Source organism: Microcebus murinus, chromosome 16, assembly GCF_040939455.1.
Source record: "Microcebus murinus isolate Inina chromosome 16, M.murinus_Inina_mat1.0, whole genome shotgun sequence".
In the NCBI taxonomy this organism is placed as follows: domain Eukaryota; kingdom Metazoa; phylum Chordata; class Mammalia; order Primates; family Cheirogaleidae; genus Microcebus; species Microcebus murinus.
The window spans coordinates 14,173,197-14,188,658 of record NC_134119.1 but is presented as its reverse complement, the minus strand read 5'-3'; the positions used below and the strand labels follow the sequence as shown (position 1 = coordinate 14,188,658).

General features: G+C 53.0%; 1 protein-coding gene across 2 annotated transcripts; it reads left to right on the top strand.

Annotated features, from left to right (window-relative positions):
• Positions 1–1,211: 1,211 nt before the first annotated feature.
• PCIF1 (phosphorylated CTD interacting factor 1) lies at positions 1,212–15,183 on the top strand. 2 transcript variants are annotated; one of them, XM_012742902.3, is made up of 17 exons: positions 1,212–1,756; positions 4,328–4,501; positions 5,854–5,996; positions 6,088–6,212; positions 7,959–8,096; positions 8,293–8,423; positions 8,521–8,675; positions 10,097–10,244; positions 10,338–10,421; positions 10,702–10,801; positions 11,898–12,060; positions 12,815–12,987; positions 13,129–13,215; positions 13,303–13,487; positions 14,196–14,289; positions 14,383–14,558; positions 14,659–15,183. In XM_012742902.3, the coding sequence occupies exons 3-17, from the start codon at positions 5,873–5,875 to the stop codon at positions 14,888–14,890; spliced, it is 2,115 nt and encodes a 704-aa protein (XP_012598356.1). In that variant the 5' UTR covers positions 1,212–1,756; positions 4,328–4,501; positions 5,854–5,872; the 3' UTR covers positions 14,891–15,183. The 2 variants fall into 2 exon arrangements, with proteins under 2 accessions (XP_012598356.1, XP_012598355.1); XM_012742901.3 differs by having other exon boundaries at positions 4,328–4,627.
• The last annotated feature ends 279 nt before the right edge of the window (positions 15,184–15,462 follow it).

The following is a 15,462-nucleotide window of genomic DNA, read 5'->3' as shown; positions in this document are numbered from 1 at the left end:
GAGCTCAAGCGATCCTCCCGCCTTGGCCTCCCAGAGTACTAGGATTACAGGTGTGAGCTACCACGCCCGGCCAACTTGTAGTCATTAATAACAGAAATCATTCAGCCTAGGAATCTGAGTATAAAGGAAGAATGGGTAGAAAGTCAAGATGCTCTTCAAGCCTCTTGCTTATTCCAAGCTGAGATGCTTCACCACTGAGAGGGAAGAGCTAGTACTCCTAGCCTAGGAAATAAGCAAACCATGGCACTTTTGAGAAAGGAGGCAATATTAATAACTGTGACAGGACAGCAGTCATAAACCAAGACTGTCCCACGTGACACATATCTAAGGTGGAGGAGCAGGGATTTGAAACTAGACTAGGCCTGGCACAGTGGCTAATCCTAGTACTTTGGGAGGCTGAGGTGGGAGGACCGCTTGAGCCCAAGAGTTCAAGGTTGCTGTGAGCTAGGCTGACGCCACAGCACTCTAGACCAGGCAACTCCTGTCTCAAAAAAAAAAAAAAAAAAAAAAAAGAAAAGAAAAGAAAGAAAAATAACAAAGAAACTAGATGAGAAGCTAGATAACCTTAATTCTTCATTACTGTTCATACCACTGCCTCGGTTTTTCTTGACAGCCCGCTCCTGCCCCCAAGCCACACGCAGCCAGGACCCGACAACAGAGGCCACACAAGCTAGGGCATCTGAAATCTGGCTCCATAGACTAACAGCAGGTGGCAAGCTTGTCCTCTTCTCAAGCTAGCACTGGGAGGGCTAACTTGGAAGGCCAAAGGTGGGTGGAGCTACTATTCTGAGACGCCAGCAGGTCCCTACCAAAGAATCCTGCAGGGAATCGGGCAAGCAGCACCGAGCAATCTCCAGTCTCCTAGGTTAACCTTTGTAGCCGGCTTTAAGTCCCAGTGAGGCTTTGAACTGCAACTAATGGCCACAGATATGTCAGTGTTGGAAAGCTTCTTCGATGCACTTCTTTAGAATTTCCCAACTTTGCCAAAAGCCATCTTTATTACATGCTCCCCCCCCCCCGCCCCACGGTTAAGTTTCTTCTATTCGAGAGCTTACAACTTGGGCACGCTCATTATAAGAAAACGTTCTATTTGCATGTACCCTGGACACGGGGCAAGGCTGGAAAACATTCTAGCACGACACAGGACAGAGGCCCAGAGAGGGTAAGAGACTAGCTAGACGCTGCAGAGCGCCCAGGTGCCAGGACCCAGCTCCCCGCTACGTCCAGCACCTACGTCACCAGGACTCCGCCCCCAAGTCGGCGGAGGAGCCTGAGCCCCTAGAGGAGCCCCCAACAGGTTTCAAATCTGCCCCGCGCCCCCTAGTGCGCACACTCAGTCCAACCCTGCCGGCGCACCGCCCACCCAGATCCTCCGGCTGCAGCGGGTGTGCTGGCGGGGGCGACAGAAGCGGGGGCGCGCTTGTGAGTTCAGTCTTTCGTCGGTCCAACCCCTAAGGCCCACAGAGCTAAGGCTCCCCCTCTACAGAGCCGCATGGGGCAGCAGAGAAGGGCGGGAGGAAGGGGAGGGGGCCGAAAGCAAGTGGGGTCTGGTGAACCAGCCGACCCTGCCACACTCAAGATGGCGGCCCGACCGCGGCGAGGTCCCTCAGAGGCGGTACCAGCGCATGCGCAGCGCGGAGTCCCTGCCCGGGGCACAAGATGGCGGCAGCGGCGCTGGGGAGGGCGAGGCGGAGGCGGCAAAACGGGCGGTCGAGCAGAACGTGCAGTCCCGTCCCCTCGACTCCGCTCCAAGCAGGTAAGAGTCCCAGGAAGCCATGGTCCCGCCGCGAGCCGCGCCAGGGCCTGGGGATCCGAAGCCGGACTGCAGTGGCCCCTCCGGCGCTTTCCGCTCGGGGCTGCCGCTTGCCCTGTCTCTGTCGCCGCCGCCATCTTAGACCCGCGGGTGGGCAGCCGGGCCGGTGGCCGAGGTGAGGGAGGTGGGCCCGGAGAGCGCGGGCGGAGCGGCCTCTAGGGCCCCTCCGCTGCTGCCGCCGCCACCGCCTTTGTGTCGGGCTCCGACTCTGAGTCGCCTCAGCCCGGGGGCGGGAGCGCGCGGCGGGGCGGGGGGCGGAGTCCGGGAGATGGGCCGGCGCGCGCGCGCCAAACAGCCCGCCCCCGCTGGGGTTGGGGGAGGGGAAGGTGCACGCGCGCCGGGCTCGCCCCCTCCTGTGCGCGCCTCTGCGCCTGCGCACTTTGCAAGCCCTTTGACTCCTCCCTAGTGGGCCGGAGAATTCTGATTGGTACATTACTGGATGCTCCCGCCCCTTCTTCCTCCAATCGCGGAGTCTGACTGCTTTCCTTCTGGTGGGTTCCTCCTGGTGCGCAGATAGACTTCTTTATCCTTAAGCTGAGTTTCTCAGACTGCGCTATGCGTTGGCGTCGGGAAGCCACAGGCTAAATGAGACGTTGTCTTAACAGGAGCAGCTGTGTCTTACTGAGAGCGTTCAATGTGCTAGCTAGCCCGTGCTCATAGAGGTCGAGTGGTTCCTGTTTTCAATCCAGAAAGCGGGAGAAGGGCCTGGAACCCGGGTACTAAGGCCACAGAGCTGCTGCACCCAGATTACAAAGGGAATTAAATTTTTCTTTCTTTCTTTCTTTCTTTTTTTTTTTTTTTTTTTTTTTAGGCAAGCACGATAAACGAGGTTTATTGGGGACAGAAAGATAGGAGTATAGGGCAAGAGCAGGATACAGGTTTACAGAGCATGGTACATGTGCCACAGGTGACCACCTGTGGTAGCAGGGCAAGCAAAAGGAAGGGCAAAAAGCTAAATTTTTCTTTTCTTTTTTTTTTTTTTTTTTTTTTTTTTTTTTTTGGAGACAGAGTCTCACTTTGTTGCCCAGGCTAGAGTGAGTGCCGTGGCGTCAGCCTAGCTCACAGCAACCTCAAACTCCTGGGCTCGAGCGATCCTTCTGCCTCAGCCTCCCGAGTAGCTGGGACTACAGGCATGCACCACCATGCCCGGCTAATTTTTTATATACATATCAGTTGGCCAATTAATTTCTTTCTATTTATAGTAGAGACGGGGTCTCGCTCTTGCTCAGGCTGGTTTTGAACTCCTGACCTTGAGCAATCCGCCCTCCTCGGCCTCCCAAGAGCTAGGATTACAGGCGTGAGCCACAGCGCCCGGCCTAAATTTTTCTTTTTTTTTTTTTTTTTTTTTTTGAGACAGAGTCTCACTTTGTTGCACAGGCTAGAGTGAGTGCCATGGCGTCAGCCTAGCTCACAGCAACCTCAAACTCCTGGGCTCAAGCAATCCTTCTGCCTCAGCCTCCCGAGTAGCTGGGACTACAGGCATGCGCCACCATGCCCGGCTAATTTTATATATATATATATTAGTTGGCCAATTAATTTCTTTCTATTTATAGTAGAGACGGGGTCTTGCTCTTGCTCAGGCTGGTTTCGAACTCCTGACCTCGAGCAATCCGCCCGCCTCCGCCTCCCAAGAGCTAGGATTACAGGCTTGAGCCACCGCGCCCGGCCCTAAATTTTTCTTAATCGTAAAAACAATTGGTGAATTTTTCAAATGGTGTGATGTGAAAAAATTAGCCATCCTGTCTCCCAGTCGTTCTTGGGGTGCGTTTAGAAAATACACAAATTCTTGTGTACCTCCCCCTCTCCATTTCTGGCTCCTAATGTGGAGTGAGGTACAGGAGTCTGAATTTTTTTTTTTTTTTCTTCACAACCCCCCATATAATTTTGATGCACAGCCCGTTTTCGTTTGGAGATACTGCAGTGTCCCTGTTTGGCCTCTCACTAAGCTATGCTTGTTCTGGCTCTTCTGCAGAGTTCATCTACCTGGTGCATCAATATCACAGGATATTTCTTGGGAAAAATAATTTTTCAATAAAGACAAGATACGTTACATAATGTGTTTGCATGTTTTTATTTTTTTCAAGGCATTTCAAAGAAGTGTGTCTTTCACTTACATAGTGGTTTGGGATTGTGCCCCAGATCCATGAGATGTATATTTGTTCACTTTTCTCTGGACTAAGGGCACTTGAGTTGGCAGGACCCAGTGTACAAAATGACAATGTGGGCTCCTCATTGGAAAAGTATTAGAAGTTTTAAGACAGTGACAGCAGAGCATTAAACCGAGCTCGGGGCTTTCCTAAACTTGGGGCCCTGTGCAACCATGCAGATTACAGGCCCATGAAGGTGAACCTGTTGGTTGGGAAGCTTGAGAAGTAACAGTTTCATCCCCTGAATCTCCAGGACCCCTGCCCTCCAGTGAGTTCAACTTGCTCTGTGTCCTTGCCCCTCTTGCTGTTGTCCGTGCCCTGCAGCATTTCACAGGTCTGTGACACTCTTTTCTTGTTTGCTCTCCAGCTGCTGATGCAAGGAATCTCCTGGGCCCCCGTCCACTCCACTGCTGACCAGCCCACCCACCCGTGCTGAGCCTTCCTGCAGGTGTCCCCTCTGCCTCTGTGGGACCCTGTGACGTGGGGGTCCATCCAGCTGGAGAAGAAAACTCTCTCATGCTAGTGTTGCAGACCCCAGAGGGTGAGAGAAAGGGGGATCTCATTCAACCTTGAAACCTATGGGCCTGGCCCCCAAGGCACCAGGAATTCCTCCTCCCCCCCAGAGAACCAAGGAGAACCAAGGCAGCTCTGGCTTTTTCTTCCCTTGGTTAGTGGTTCTAAACCTTTTTGTTATCAAAGCCCTATTTTGTTGTATATTTGTCCTGTTGCCCCCTGCATTTTTCTCTGCCAAACTGTACTGATGGAGTAACCATTTTTCCCTTTCCAAATTAACAAAGACATCTATGACTGTACAATAAAATCAATGTCCCAATGATTCCTATGATGTTGTTAACAACCAATCAGAGCTTCTGATCAGTATGAGATAAACATTGTGACCACAATGAGTTGATAAAATTTCAGCATGCAAACATAATTGATGTTTAAACTTGCCTTTGTGGTCTTATTGGGAGTAAAGACTTGATTTCTTTTGGGTGTTGTGACTTACTGAAAATAGCTTTAGCAACACCAGTCTGATCACAGTTGGTCCCTGGGAGTCTGACAGCTCCAGGCCAGGAACCACTTTGGCCACTGAGGTGTGTGCTGAGTGTGCTTTGGTGGGGCAAGTAGGGGATACAAATCTGAAGGGACTGGCCTTCTTGCTGCAAGTAAATTTTCACCTGGGGGTTATGAAGGACTGAATTAGTCCTTCTTGGTTGCACTGGTTCTTTTAGTGACAGATTGCTTCCTGTCCCAGTGTAAAATGAGGAGACTGATTAAGTGTGATGCCCCGTCCCCAGCTGTGCTTTATTCTGTTTAGATTTGACTACATGGGAGCAGTAAAATCCCATCTCTCAAGAGGAGTTGTCACTCTTCCTTCTTGTAGGAATAGCTTCTCAAGGGCAGACCTTGTTCTGATTGTTTGCCCCTCTTGGTACTTTGCAAATATTTGCAGAATTAATAGCTGAACTCTGGAGAGAGCTGAATTGGACTCAATTCCTATTTCTGGAAGTTCTGACAGTCTAATGGGGAAACAAGTCTAGTTGATAGACCAAGGCATCTGAGTGCTATGATGAAGGTGTTCATGTCCCTGAGAAGGGACTCTGACCACTTAGCCGGGAGAGGGGAGAGTCAAGGAAGGCTCCCTGGAAGATTTGAACCCAGCAGCAAGCCAGGCAGCGAGTTGGGGGACAGGTATTTCAGGCAGAAGGAGTGTACCCATTTTATAGTTGATGGATCAACAGCTTAGATCCCAGGATTCCTGTGGCACAACGCAGGCCCTCCAGGACAGGATTGGATTTCTCCATGTCTGGGGGTGGTCACTGGGGCCCTCAGTGGATTTTAATTGGTGGGTGGAGGGGTGGAGCTGACTGTCTTCCATCCTGTGTGTGACAGGTCCCGTGTGGGTGCTGAGATGGCCAATGAGAATCACGGCAGCCCCCGGGAGGAAGCGTCCCTGCTGAGTCACTCCCCGGGCACTTCCAATCAGAGCCAGCCTTGTTCTCCAAAGCCAATCCGCCTGGTGCAGGACCTCCCAGGTACAGGCAGGGAGCAGTGGTGGGTGGCGGGGGTAGGAAGGGTTCCCTGGGAGCAGTCCTGACCCTGGCTGGGTCCCCTGCCTGTTTGCAGAGGAGCTGGTGCACGCGGGCTGGGAGAAGTGCTGGAGCCGGAGGGAGAACCGCCCCTACTACTTCAACCGATTCACCAACCAGTCTCTGTGGGAGATGCCTGTGCTGGGCCAACATGATGTGATTGTGAGTGCCAGCCTGGGGTGGGGGTCTCAGAGCAGCCTGTGGCACCTGGCCTTCCCCAAATGTACCCCGAGCAGATGTTAAAGCCTAGCACTGTTCTGGCACCTGGAGATACAGTGACAAGCAAGACAGACACAATCCCTGCCCTCTTACAACCTACACTCAAATGGGGAGACTGACAAACACATGATTAGAATAGCTTAGGGTATTGAGCTTCTGCTACAGGTTGGGCGCTGCACAGCAACGCAGGTACAAACAAGATAGATGTGCCCCCTGCCCTGGCAGAGCGCCCACGTCTACTACTGGGGGATGGTAGGATTACAGTTGTGGTACTTGTATCAAGAATAGTGTTAGAGTGCATCAGGCTCTGGGAGGCTGAGGCAGGAGGATTGGTTGAGCTCAGGAGTTCGAGACCAGCCTGAGCAAGAGTGAGACCTCGTCTCTACTATAAATAAAAAGAAATTAGTCAAACAACTAAAAATGGAAAAAAAATTAGCTGGGCATGGTGGCACGTGCCTATAGTCCCAGCTATTCAGGAGGCTGTGGCAGGAGGATCGCTTGAGCCCAGGAGTTTGAGGTTGCTGTGAGCTAGGTTGATGTCACGGTACTCTACCCGGGCAACACAGTGAGACTCTGTCTCAAAAAAAAAAGAGTGCATTAGGGTCTTGACCTGGTCTGGGGAAGAGGAGTGGACAGAAAAAGCTCTGAGAATTAGTGTTAAAGGTGAGGAGGAGGTTAGCTAAGTGAGAGTGGCAAGAGGGGAGTAGAAGAGTGTTCTAGGAACTGAAACGGCAGTGTGTATAGGCATGGTCCCTCTCAGGGTAGCCTTTCTTTATGGGGCACAATCAAGCCAGTTGGCTTGATTTTTTTTTTTTTGAGACAGAGTCTCGCTTTGTTGTCCAGGCTAGAGTGAGTGCCATGGCGTCAGCCTAGCTCACAGCAACCTCAAACTCCTGGGCTCCAGCGATCCTTCTGCCTCAGCCTCCCGAGTAGCTGGGACTACAGGCATGCGCCACCATGCCCGGCTAATTTTTTCTATATATATCAGTTGGCCAATTAATTTCTTTCTATTTATAGTAGAGACGGGGTCTCGCTCTTGCTCAGGCTGGTTTTGAACTCCTGACCTTGAGCAATCCGCCCGCCTCGGCCTCCCAAGAGCTAGGATTACAGCCGTGAGCCACCGCGCCCGGCCTGGCAACTTCATTTTGCAAGTGAAGACATGAGGTTCAGAGAGGGGCACTGATTGGCCCAAGACCTCACAGTTAACAGTTAGGCAAAGCACTCACACCTTGATATGACTTCAGCGCTACACTGTAAAACATACAAATATTTTGGTGTCACCAAAGGAGTTCCATCTACAAGGTCTTGCTTTATTAAAAATAAGCATTTCTTGAGTTTTTCCCTTATTCTTGACTTTCATTCTTTTCTTAAGGAAAATACATTAACATGTTCTGAGCACTGATGCCATGTTAAGACATACTCACTGATTCATTTAATAACCTTCTCAGTGGCAAGGTAGGGCTCAGCACGGTCATTCCGAAGGTGAGAGAATTGGAAGGGAGGTGACTCGCCCAGGTCACACAGTTGCAAGTGGCAGGCAGGAGTGGAGCCCGGTGTTCTCTCCCTGCGACGCAGCTCCTCTGCTCTTTGAAGAGTAGGAGTAGGGGCAGGAGGGCATGAGGATTGTAAAGTACTGGGGCTCCTAAGCTGCTGGCCCTGGTTGCAACTCTGCTGGTCTCCCTCCACCAGTCGGACCCTTTGGGGCTGAATGCGACCCCACTGCCCCAAGACTCAAGCTTGGTGGAAACCCCCCCGCCTGAGAACAAGCCCAGAAAGCGGCAGCTCTCGGAAGAGCAGCCAAGCGGCAATGGTGTGAAGAAGCCCAAGGTGAGTGTCTACGGGCTCTCAGCAACTGGCTGGTGAGTGGCCAGCTCAGGCAGCCAGCCGGCCCCCTGCAGGGGACGGTCATCGGCAGGCTGGCCAGGAGGGGGGCCTGGGACGCAGCTCACCAGGTGTACAGTGTTCGATGGAGCCTGTTTGCTGAATCTCCTGAACTGATGCCTTTGTGACTCTTTTGCTCTAGATTGAAATTCCTGTGACACCCACGGGCCAGTCGGTGCCCAGCTCCCCCAGCGTCCCAGGAACCCCAACACTGAAGATTTGGGGTACATCCCCTGAAGACAAACAGCAGGCAGCTCTCCTCCGGCCTACTGAGTGAGTTGGGGGTACCCATTGCTGACAGCCAGCCTACCCAGGTGGGGTATGGTGCTGGCAGACATGGCATCCTCATTGCTCCTGTCTCTGTCCCAAGGGTCTACTGGGACCTGGACATCCAGACCAATGCTGTCATCAAGCACCGGGGGCCCTCGGAGGTGCTGCCTCCCCATCCCGAAGTGGAGCTGCTCCGCTCTCAGCTCATCCTGAAGCTTCGGCAGCACTACCGGGAGCTGTGTCAGCAGCGAGAGGGTAACTGCCTCAGGCTGCAGCCTCCTTTGTTCCATCCACCTCTAGCCAGAGCCAGATTGGCCAGACAGGCTGGGGGTGGCACAGTGGGCGCCCCAGTATGTTGTGGGGGGTGCAGACCTGTTGGAATCCTGGCTCCACTAACCGCTGGCTCTGTCGTCTTGAGCTCATTGCTTAACTCCTCTGCACTTCAGTTTCCTCATCTGTAAGGTGGGGACAGTGACTGTGCCTGCATAGAGGATGGCTGGAATCAGTAACAAAGATCATCATGAACACTTCTAGAGTGCTGGTATTTGCCAGGCACTGCTCAATGCCTTACTGTATATAGGCTGAGTATTCTTTATCTGAAATGCTTGGGACCAGAATTGTTTCAGATTTGGGGGTTTTTTGAATTTTGGAATATTTGCATGTATAAAATGAAATATATTGGGGATGAGACCCAACTCTAAACATGAAACTCATTTATGTTTCACATATACTCTACATGCATAGTCTAAAAATAATTTTACAAGAAACAGAGTTTTTTTTTTTTTGAGACAGAGTCTCGCTTTGTTGCCCAGGCTAGAGTGAGTGCCATGGCGTCAGCCTAGCTCACAGCAACCTCAAACTCCTGGGCTCAAGCAATCCTGCTGCCTCAGCCTCCCGAGTAGCTGGGACTACAGGCATGTGCCACCATGCCCGGCTAAGTTTTTTTTTCCTATATATATTAGTTGGCCAATTAATTTCTTTCTATTTATAGTAGAGATGGGGTCTCGCTCTTGCTCAGGCTGGTTTTGAACTCCTGACCTCGAGCAATCTGCCCACCTCGGCCTCCCAAAGTGCTAGGATTACAGGTGTGAGCCACCGCGCCCGGCCAGAAACAGAGTTTTGACTGCATTTTAACTGTGTTCCATCACATGAGGTCAAGCGTGGAATTTCCCACACTTGGGGTGTCATGTTGACACTCAAAAAAGTTTTGAATTTTGGGCCAGGCATGGTGGCTTATGTCTGTAATCCTAGCACTTTGGGAGGCCAAGGTGAGAGGATTGCTTGAGGCCAGGAGTTTGAGACCAGTCTGGGTAATACAGTAAGACTCCCATCTCTACAAAATAGAAAAATTAGCCAGGTGTGGTGGCATGCACCTGTAGTACTTAGGAGGCTGAGGCAGGAGGATTGCTTGAGCCCAGGCATTTGCAATGGCAGTGAGCTATGATGATGCCACTGCACTCCAGCCTGGATGACAAGAGTAAGACTCTGTCTCAAAAAAAAAACAAAAAAACTAGTGATTCTCGGAATATTCTTTGGAAAATGTGGCCTAGAATGTAAGCTTCTAAAGTAACAGGGACTGTGTCTTGTTTACTGCCCAATGTGCTGCCTCCTGTGTGCCGGGCCCCGAGTGGAACCTGGTGACTAAATCTAGCCTTTCAGTACCTCTTGTCCCATAGGCATTGAACCACCTCGGGAATCTTTCAACCGCTGGATGCTGGAACGCAAGGTGGTGGACAAAGGCTCTGACCCTCTGTTGCCGAGCAACTGTGAACCAGTCGTGTCACCTTCCATGTTTCGTGAAATCATGAATGACATTCCTATCAGGTACAGCCCCACAGGTGGGGATGATGCTGGGCCTTTTGATTTCTGTGCCCAGTCATGTGTAGAAGTGCTAACTCTGCCTGCTCTCTAACCCAGGTTATCCCGAATCAAGTTCCGGGAGGAAGCCAAGCGCCTGCTCTTTAAATATGCAGAGGCTGCCAGGCGGCTCATCGAGTCCAGGTTTGGCTCCATCTGCCTCAAGCAAAATGGGTCTGTGATCAGATGGGGAGGTTGTAGGCCATCCAGCCACTCTCACTCAGGGCTCCTGTCATTGCTCTTGGTTACAGAACCGGGGGGGAGGGGGGGGGGGAGCTTCCAAAGGCAGAACAAGGGCTGCGATGTAAACCTAGGGGTTGGTGCCTGAGAAGCCAGTGAAGGTGGGATAGGAGGGTGGAGGAGGCACCTTAACAGCTGGCCCTGTGCAGAGCTGAGCCACCCTTCTCCCACCCTCGACTGGCAGGAGTGCATCTCCCGACAGCAGGAAGGTGGTCAAGTGGAACGTGGAAGACACCTTCAGCTGGCTCCGGAAGGACCACTCAGCCTCCAAGGAGGACTACATGGTGAGTGGGCCCCAGGCTGAAGAGGCCAGTTCTAGGGCTCTGTGGCCACTTCCTCCAGGAAGCCTACTCTGCCTGTCCATGCTGTGCAGGGCCTCCCCCAGCTGCCTATCCCGTGTAGTGCAGACCTTTGACGCTCCTCAGTCCCCAAACTTTTGACTACGGAGATGTTTCTCTAGGCTCCTGGCTTTCTCCCAAAGAACGTTCTCGTTAACATTCTTAGTGGAATCCCATGCTTGGCCACACACCACAAGTAGCTGCCTTTTCAACTTAATGAACGTTCACCATCTCCCTTGAGTAGATTTTTGAAAGAGATTGACAGATTTTTTGTGTGTGTATGTGTTCATATAGTTAAGAGCTACCATCAGATTCAGTTCCCTACTCTTAATGTGTCCAAAGCAATTCTGTTTTCTGGCCAAAACCTATCACTTCTTAAACCTCTCCACCAGCACTAGCAATGGGCTTTCTTTTCAGGACCATTTTTCACAAGAGACAAGGTTTCGCACTTCACGATAGTAACTGTGTACTTGACACGTAGAGAGTGACGAAGGTAGGTGTGTTCACTAGCCAGAGTGACTCATTTCACTCTTCAGTTTTACACGTGTGATTCAGCAAAATTGCAAATGCCTACAGTCATCCTTGCAAGTAGCTAAAACCTCAAATTTCAAACCTACAACAACCAAGCACCCCATTTTGTAATCATCTCTTTCCCGATAAGACTGCAAATGCTATAAGCTGGGACCGTGCTGGTTTGTGGTTTGTCTGTTTCTCCAGTAATTATGGGAAGTAGCACAGTGTAACCCCAAAAAAGCTTCCAGCATTTATTGGACACTTAACTGTATGGCAGGGGCTTGGTAAGCCCTAAGGGGAATGATCACATTTAATATTAAAACTGCCCTATTAGATATTTTGTGTTCCCTTGACACTGCGGAATAAGATTCAGGGAAGCCAGGGGATTTGTCCAAGTGACATAGCTAGTAAGTAGCAGAGCTGGTCTCAAACAAGGACTGCTGGAATCCAACACCCCTACAGTTACCTGCCAGCTCAGCCGAGGCCCTCTGGCCTCCACTGGTGCCCTGATCAGAAGTGTCTCCTCCAGGATCGCCTGGAGCACCTTCGGAGGCAGTGTGGTCCCCATGTCTCAGCTGCAGCCAAGGACTCCGTGGAAGGCATCTGCAGCAAGATCTACCACATCTCCCTGGAGTACGTCAAAAGGATCCGAGAGAAGCACCTTGCCATCCTCAAGGAAAACAACATCCCAGGTAGGCAAGGTCGGGGGGAGCCGGGTGTGATGCTGTCAGTTCTGTATCCCTGACGCCCCGATGGAAGGAACAAATGAGGCTGAGCTTTAGGCCAGGGACGGGTTTGGGGCAGAACCTGCTGTCCTCTGGCATGGGACTTTCAGCACTTCTTTGGCAAATGGAAAAGTGATGAGAAAGGGGAGCCAGAAGTTGGTGGAGAAAGATGGGCTGGGGGTAGGTCGTGAGTTGGACCTGGGTTTACATCAATTCTCTGCAAGCCTCGGTTTCCCCAGACTGAGGCATCACACCTGACCACGGCATTGTGACAGTATTCATAGGTAATTCAAGTAAACCACCTGGCTCCAAAAGATCCCCAAATAAGGTTTCATGACTGTTATGACAAAGGGGATGCAGTGCTTATACTTCTACCTGGCAGCAAGACTTACAGACCTGAGCCTACCAGCCTGCCAGGCCCCAAGCACTGTAAACTGGGGCCTGCTTCAGTACTGAGCATATTGACACAGACCATTGGTTTCTGGCCCTGCCAACTGCTTGGTAGTTTTTTGTTTTGAATGGCTTTTGTTCCCTTTTTACTAAAACTGAACCACAATTTACTGAACCATTTACTGAACGAGATTCCCCCCCACCTCCACCGTCCTGTTGGCATGAAGCAAGTTTGTAAAGCATGCAGCACACAGTAGGCACTACAGCTGCCCAGAGTGAGACTGAGCAGAGAGGGGACAGCACGGCCCCTTACTGCTCTCTCCCCCCACAGAGGAAGTAGAAGCCCCCGAGGTGGAGCCCCGCCTGGTGTACTGCTACCCAGTGCGGCTGGCCGTGTCTGCACCCCCCATGCCTAGTGTGGAGATGCACATGGAGAACAACGTGGTCTGCATCCGGTATAAGGGAGAAATGGTCAAGGTCAGCCGCAACTACTTCAGCAAGCTGGTAAGAGCAGGGGTGGGGAGGAACGCCTGAGCTGATGGCATGAGTTAGGGCCTGGGGTCTTTTTTGACCAGAGTCCCAGCAGGAGACCAGTGACAAGAGCATGAGGGACCCTTCTGAAGCCCACCACTTTCTGTCCCGCAGTGGCTCCTTTACCGCTACAGCTGCATTGATGACTCTGCCTTTGAGAGGTTCCTGCCCCGGGTCTGGTGTCTTCTCCGACGGTACCAGGTACAGGCCTGGGACGCCGGGGGGGAGGGCTCCCCTGGAGGGAGCTGGGAGGCTGAGCCCTAGGTGCTGACCGTGGCCCCTCTGCAGATGATGTTTGGCGTAGGCCTCTACGAGGGGACTGGCCTGCAGGGATCCCTGCCTGTGCATGTCTTTGAGGCCCTCCACCGGCTCTTCGGCGTCAGCTTCGAGTGCTTCGCCTCACCCCTCAACTGCTACTTCCGCCAGTACTGTTCTGCCTTCCCCGACACAGACGGCTACTTTGGCTCCCGAGGGTGAGAGCCAGGGGCTGCTGGACCCTCACCGCCCAGGCCTGGGAAGCTGTCCTCCAGAGCGCAGGTCCCACCCTGGCCAGCTGCTTCCTGATGCTTTAGGGCTTTGGAGTCAGGTAGTCCTGAGTGTAGCCCCTGCCTCCACCACTTACCAGCTGTGTGACCTTAGCCTCTGGGAGCCTCAGCTTTTCTGGCCCCATGGACAGGCATGTGACACGTCCTAACCTGGCCTGTGGGTTCCTCAGCTCAGGGCTGGAATAGGAACACGTGGTTCCAGGCCCTGAGAGGAATGAGAAGTGGTGACACAGACCTCAGAGACCTTATAAAATAGGAGGGGGAATGCAGAGGGGGAGCAGAGATTTAAGATAGTGCTGTCTCCAAGAGGAAGAAACGGCCAAGCAATCAGATCCAAAGCTCAGCACCCTGGGGAACTCCTGGGTGTGGCATATTCTGTGGTGGCAGTGGGCTCAGAACTGAATTTGAACTCCAGCTCTTCTAGCTTGGTGGGCGTAGGCATCCAAGCCTGAGTCTGTCTGTCCTCATTAATTTAATGGAGATGGTTAGACCTTGTCCTAGGGTAAATTAAGGGTGGGCGTTGGCCTCTGGCCTGACCACTATCTCTAGCATGGCTGCCTGGGGTAGGGGTGGCACCAGTTTCTGGTCAAGGGACTGAGTCCTGATGGGACTTTAAATGCTCACTCCTGTCGCCAGGCCCTGCCTAGACTTCGCCCCACTGAGTGGTTCCTTTGAGGCCAACCCTCCATTCTGCGAGGAGCTCATGGATGCTATGGTCTCTCATTTCGAGGTGGGTGTGCTAGTGCTGCTGGGGTGGGGGACAGGCAGGATGGTCAGCCACCTTTGGACAGCCCTTGATGTCACCCTGTGCTCTCTCCCACAGAAACTGCTCGAGGGCTCACTGGAGCCACTGTCCTTCATCGTGTTCATCCCCGAGTGGCGGGAACCCCCCACGCCAGCGCTCACCCGCATGGAGCAGAGCCGCTTCAAACGCCACCAGCTGGTCCTGCCTGCCTTCGAGCACGAGTACCGCAGTGGCTCCCAGCACATCTGCAAGAAGTGGGTGCTGGGGAGGGCAGGGGAAGGTGGGCCGGGATGACCAGGTGGGGCTGGTCAGGCCAGGCCAAGCCCCACCCTGAGCAACTGCCTTTGCCCGCAGGGAGGAAATGCACTACAAGGCTGTCCACAACACAGCCGTGCTCTTCCTACAGAACGAGCCTGGCTTTGCCAAGTGGGGGCCGACGCCTGAGCGGCTGCAGGAGCTGAGCGCCGCCTACCGGCAGTCAGGCCGCACCCATGGCTCTGGCTCTTCCTCATCATCCTCCTCGGAGGCCAAGGACCGGGACTCTGGCCGTGAGCAGGGCCCTAGCCGAGAGCCTCACCCCACTTAACACATCCTGCGGGGAGGAGGAGCCCCTAGGGCGCTGGTACAGACTGCTGGGACTCGGGCCTGTGGGAACTGAGTGGACCCCAGGGCCGTCCTTCTGGGTGGCAGCAGTACCCCAGCTGCCACTGACATAGGAAGATGATGGCTCTGCTAGGGCTCCCCCTCCCTGCCTTTATCTCCCAACTCCCCACCTCAGACTCACTCCAAGTCCCCTGTAAATAGGCCCCATGCCTTCCCAGCCCTACCCCGTTCCCACCTTGTTTCATTTGTAAAAGGAAATACAGAAACCCCCTCCAAGCATGTGTGAGGGTCTTGAAGGCAGAGAAGGCTGAGGAACCTGGGGCTACTTCCGGGACCACACCCCTCTACATCCAGGCTCTCCTCAGAGACGCCTGGGCCTTCACACTCGATCCCAGGGTCCCCCCAGCTGGGTCCCTGTGGCCTGTGCCTGTGCCCAGCAGGTCTCAGGAGTCCAGGACCCTGCATCACCTAGCTCTAGACTCCCGCAGCTGGGCCTGCACAGAGGCCTCTGGGGGACAGGACTGGCAGCCGTGTCCTGTGCCCAAAGCCACCATA